General features: G+C 45.5%; 1 protein-coding gene across 1 annotated transcript; it reads right to left on the bottom strand.

The window, feature by feature from the left end:
• Positions 1-322: 322 nt before the first annotated feature.
• LOC139460333 (collagen alpha-1(VIII) chain-like) lies at positions 323-3,763 on the bottom strand. Its single transcript, XM_071241825.1, has 3 exons — positions 3,568-3,763; positions 1,309-3,432; positions 323-405 (listed from the first exon to the last, which is right to left on the bottom strand). The coding sequence occupies exons 1-3, from the start codon at positions 3,761-3,763 to the stop codon at positions 323-325; spliced, it is 2,403 nt and encodes an 800-aa protein (XP_071097926.1).
• Between the last annotated feature and the right edge of the window lie 1,926 nt (positions 3,764-5,689).

Raw genomic sequence — 5,689 nt, 5'->3', positions numbered from 1 at the left:
TCATCATCATCATTATCCACATACATCAGCAGTATAATTATCAACTATTGTCATTGTCATCAGCCGCATCACCATCGTCGTCGTCATCATTATCATCATCATCATCATTCACAGACATCCGCAGGACAATTATCCACCATTGTCATTGTCATCATCATCATCATCATCATCACCATCATCATCATCTTCATCACCATCATCATCATCATCATCATCCACAGACATCAGCAGGATAATTATCAACCATTGTCATTGTCATTGTCATTGTCATCATCATCACCATCATCATCATCATCATCCACAGACATCAGCAGGATAATTATCAACCATTGTCATTGTCATCAGCCGCATCATCATCATCATCATAATCATCATCAACAGCAACCACACCTTTATCATTGACAGCTAGCAGTCACTGATAACAACATGTTACAGTTTTCAGTATGCCCAATGAAAATGTGTAATTACACGCGGTTACATCGATCACTCCTTACATCATCGGTGATATCATCTGGAAACAATACAGTTAGCTTGCCTTCCTGCCGGGGAAACTATGTCGTGATGTAAGATACATCAAATGAGGCAGTCGTATAAATAAGTAGCTGTAAGGGTAAAAATCAATACTGTCAAAAACCATATCTCCAACAGAACATACATTCCTAGACTACCGTCAGAATTAATCCATCGGACAACGGTAGGTTTATGTTTTTTTCACATCCCCCCTGGCCTGTACTCAATATTGACAAATCATCATTCGCACGTCTATTGCCGTGTTATCAGAATAACGATTCCCCGGGGAAATATCCTACACTGATGTATATTCAATTTTCGAGAGCCATGGCCAATTCCTGCAACACAGATCCTAACATTCCGTAATTTATCCTCACCCAAGGACCGTCACAAAGACACGGCTATGTCGTAGTGGTCATAGATCGACGGGAGTTGTCTCCCTTTCCTGCCATAATGGCGCTACTGCCCAGAACTGGCCATTTCTTTGGAGTATGTGAACAAACAAGGAGGACCATCTTCACAGCTGATACATTCTGCATACCAACATACTCTCACAATGGAAAGTGTATGACATACCAGTCAACGAATTGTCAAACTGGTTGAAATACATCTCTTACAATATTATTTTCCACACCAGTGTTTGATCTTGAACATATGGAATCATTTCGAAACGTGAGGTACTGGGACCTATTTTGACCGGGAATACCCACAGAGAGACAAGCATGAGGTACTGGGGACCTATTCTGACCGGGAATATCTACAAAGAGACACGCATGAGATACTGGGACCTATTCTGACCGGGAATATCTACAGAGAGACACGCATGTGGTACTGGTGAACTATTCTGACCGGGAATATTCACAGAGAGACACGCATGTGGTACTGGGGACCTATTCTGACCGGGAATATTCACAGAGAGACACGCATGTGGTACTGGTGAACTATTCTGACCGGGAATATTCACAGAGAGACACGCATGTGGTACTGGGGACCTATTCTGACCGGGAATATTCACAGAGAGACACGCATGTGGTACTGGTGAACTATTCTGACCGGGAATATTCACAGAGAGACACGCATGAGGTACTGGGGACCTATTCTGACCGGGAATACCCACAGAGAGACAAGCTTGAGGTACTGGGGACCTATTCTGACCGGGAATACCCACAGAGAGATAAGCATGAGGTACTGGGGACCTATTCTGACCGGGAATACCCACAGAGAGATAAGCATGGGGTAGTGGGTACCTATTCTGACCGGGAATATTCACAGAGAGACACGCATGAGGTACTGGTGAACTATTCTGACCGGGAATACCCACAGAGAGACAAGCTTGAGGTACTGGGGACCTATTCTGACCGGGAATACCCACAGAGAGATAAGCATGTGGTACTGGGGACCTATTCTGACCGGGAATACCCACAGAGAGATAAGCATGAGGTACTGGGTACCTATTCTGACCGGGAATACCCACAGAGAGATAAGCATGAGGTACTGGGTACCTATTCTGACCGGGAATATCTACAGAGAGATAAGCATGAGGTAGTGGGGACCTATTCTGACCGGGAATATCTACAGAGAGACACGCATGAGGTACTGGGGACCTATTCTGACCGGGAATATCTACAGAGAGATAAGCATGAGGTACTGGGGACCTATTCTGACCGGGAATACCCACAGAGAGATAAGCATGAGGTAGTGGGTACCTATTCTGACCGGGAATACCCACAGAGAGATAAGCATGAGGTACTGGGGACCTATTCTGACCGGGAATACCCACAGAGAGATAAGCATGAGGTAGTGGGTACCTATTCTGACCGGGAATACCCACAGAGAGATAAGCATGAGGTACTGGGGACCTATTCTGACCGGGAATATCTACAGAGAGATAAGCATGAGGTAGTGGGTACCTATTCTGACCGGGAATATCTACAGAGAGATAAGCATGAGGTACTGGGGACCTATTCTGACCGGGAATACCCACAGAGAGATAAGCATGTGGTACTGGGGACCTATTCTGACCGGGAATACCCACAGAGAGATAAGCATGAGGTACTGGGTACCTATTCTGACCGGGAATACCCACAGAGAGATAAGCATGAGGTAGTGGGTACCTATTCTGACCGGGAATATCTACAGAGAGATAAGCATGAGGTAGTGGGGACCTATTCTGACCGGGAATATCTACAGAGAGACACGCATGAGGTACTGGGGACCTATTCTGACCGGGAATATCTACAGAGAGATAAGCATGAGGTACTGGGGACCTATTCTGACCGGGAATACCCACAGAGAGATAAGCATGAGGTAGTGGGTACCTATTCTGACCGGGAATACCCACAGAGAGATAAGCATGAGGTACTGGGGACCTATTCTGACCGGGAATACCCACAGAGAGATAAGCATGAGGTAGTGGGTACCTATTCTGACCGGGAATACCCACAGAGAGATAAGCATGAGGTACTGGGGACCTATTCTGACCGGGAATATCTACAGAGAGATAAGCATGAGGTAGTGGGTACCTATTCTGACCGGGAATATCTACAGAGAGATAAGCATGAGGTACTGGGGACCTATTCTGACCGGGAATACCCACAGAGAGATAAGCATGAGGTACTGGGGACCTATTCTGACCGGGAATACCCACAGAGAGATAAGCATGTGGTACTGGGGACCTATTCTGACCGGGAATACCCACAGAGAGATAAGCATGAGGTACTGGGTACCTATTCTGACCGGGAATACCCACAGAGAGATAAGCATGAGGTACTGGGTACCTATTCTGACCGGGAATACCCACAGAGAGACACGCATGAGGTAGTGGGTACCTATTCTGACCGGGAATATCTACAGAGAGATAAGCATGAGGTACTAGGGACCTATTGCGACCGGGAAGACAATTAAAATACAAATGCCAGCATCCTCAACAGAAAAGCAAATGCGGATAATGCATTTCTTATGAAGATTGTAATTTTATTTTTTAAAGGTTAGATGTTAATACAGCTCGCCCCTCCATTAACAAATCGAAATAACAACTGTGCAGGCTTTGATCACTACGCAGAGGCCGACGTTTGATGAATGAAGTCACCAATTGACCCTGACAGGTGTGGCGATGGCTTCTGAGAGATGAGCTAAAAACTCCACAATGAAATTCAGCAGGTTTGGGCTGCTGTTGCTGAGTCTGGTTGTCGCCGTTGTTATGAGAGCCGCTCAAGGTTACTCCTGCAATGGCATAAAGATTCCATGATCTCATGATGTCGCTATGGGGAGATTAAGATTGGTTTGGAATATGTTTGGCAGGAATTCGAATTAAATGACACAAGTGCAAGGCAAACTTGGTTACGTTGATAATATGCATTCCAAAAGAACTTGTGTTTGCATATGTAATGAGGGATGTCTTGCAAGGGACGATTGGGTACGTTGCATGTCGTTCATGTGAGTGAGTGGGTTGGGTTTAACGCCGCAGTGAACAGTTACATCTCAGCGTGTCAGTTTAAGAAAGCCCCAGGGGATACGCGACGTCACCCACCTTGGTGAAACCCACGCGCACGGGTATGGTGCTGACAAACCTAGAAACATAATAAGGGCGAAGTGGGATTCGAACCCACAATCACAGGTTTCTGGCGTGCCAAAGGATCGCAACTCTGCCCAGCGCCATGGGCGATTGGGCCACCCGTGTCCCCGAGTGAGGGGTGGATGGTTGAATGAGTGTTATTTAGGTAGATTGGTGTGTAAAAAGATTCATTCGTGAGTGCAAGGAAGCGTGAGTATGTGAGTTGGTGAATGAGTATGGTTGGTTGAGTGAGTGATTAATTGAGTGAGGTTCATGGTGAGTGAGTGAGTGCTTGTGTTGGTGAGTGAGTGAGTGAGTTAGTAAGTGAGTGGGTGGTTGTGTGATTGGTTAAGTGAGTGAGAGGGTGCTTGCGTTGGTGAGTGAGTGAGTGAGTGAATTAGTGAGTTAGTAAGTGAGTGGATGATTGTGTGATTGGTTAAGTGAATGGAAGGGTGGATCCGGTGGAGTGAGTGGGTGACTAAAGAAAGCCTAGGGGTTAACAGCATGAGCACCGTTTCAACGTCATCCTATAAAGACAGCACGCAAGGCACCACGTGAGACCAAGTCTGTCCTGTCTTCAGCAACCCAAGCTTGCAGTTGAAGGCAACTACGCTTGTGGGAAGAGGCGACTACTGGGATCGAGTGGTCAGGCTCGCTGACTTGGTTGATGCATGTCATCGATCCCAATTGCGTAGATCGTTGCTCATGATGTCAATCACTGGATTGTCTGGTCCAGAATCGATCATTTACAGACCGCCGTCATATAGCTGGAATATTATCAACAAACATAAACATTTCGGCTTAACTCGTCAACTGGAATCTCGAATCAATCGCAAATTGAACAAATATAAAAAATAAGAATTGAAACAGGGCATTCAGTGAAGTCGACAATTATAATGTAAAGAGCTCCTCACAATTATAATGTAAATAATTATAATGCGCTAAATCCATTCCCTTAAGTGTGCTCAAAGCCCTACATTTTTACCCCGATCAATGGATTAGTGTGCACTCGATTGTCATTCTCAGCTCCCTGGCGAGTATACAATGACACACCCGTGTATCAGATGATTTATTGTTATTTTGCCTAATAGCCTCAATTAATTAATTATCCTAAACTAAGAAGGGAAATAACTCTAACGATCCCGTTTCTTAACACGCGTTTTTCATATTCAGTTTAGTCCGAATTGCAGATCAGCAGAAACGAGTATGACAGTAGCAAAGGGAGGCTACTCTCCACCTACGCAGCATGTGTCACAACTCATTCAAGAGTGCACTGATAAGTGTGTAAACACTTCATTGTCGAGAGATGATTGGACAGATAGTTGCCATAGAGACCAAGGTGTAAACACGTGGTCCTTGAAACAATTTCTTCGCTAAGCTGCATGAAGCTCTCATCTCACAAGGAGGCGTGATGGTGTCGAGCGGCTTGGTGTTGTATACAGTATGTTTGCAAACATGCCAGGGCAAGATAGCACGATAGCACGTGCAGAGTCCAGGTGCTTGCCGGAATAACGGTGAATGGGTAAGTAAGTGAGTGAGTTGGGTTTAACGCCGCTTTTAACAGTATTCCAGTTATATCACGGCGTGTCAGCTTAATGTGGGAGGAAAGCCCGAAGTGATGCAGGT

The sequence above is a fragment of the Haliotis cracherodii genome, unplaced genomic scaffold, assembly GCF_022045235.1.
Source record: "Haliotis cracherodii isolate W230 unplaced genomic scaffold, xgHalCrac1.p SCAF_14, whole genome shotgun sequence".
Lineage (NCBI taxonomy): Eukaryota > Metazoa > Mollusca > Gastropoda > Lepetellida > Haliotidae > Haliotis > Haliotis cracherodii.
The sequence above is the reverse complement of the archived record's forward strand: the minus strand, read 5'-3'. Positions and strand labels throughout refer to the sequence as shown.

Bases quoted from the DNA above. Each gene is read 5' to 3' on its own strand.
- LOC139460333 (XM_071241825.1), bottom strand. From the start codon at position 3,763: ATGAGATCATGGAATCTTTATGCCATTGCAGGAGTAACCTTGAGCGGC. The intron at 3,433-3,567 runs GTAGTGATCAAA...TTTTCTGTTGAG, and splicing joins CATCAAACGTCGGCCTCTGC to GATGCTGGCATTTGTATTTT. The intron at 406-1,308 runs GTCAGAATAGGT...AGTGACTGCTAG, and splicing joins TCTCTCTGTAGATATTCCCG to CTGTCAATGATAAAGGTGTG.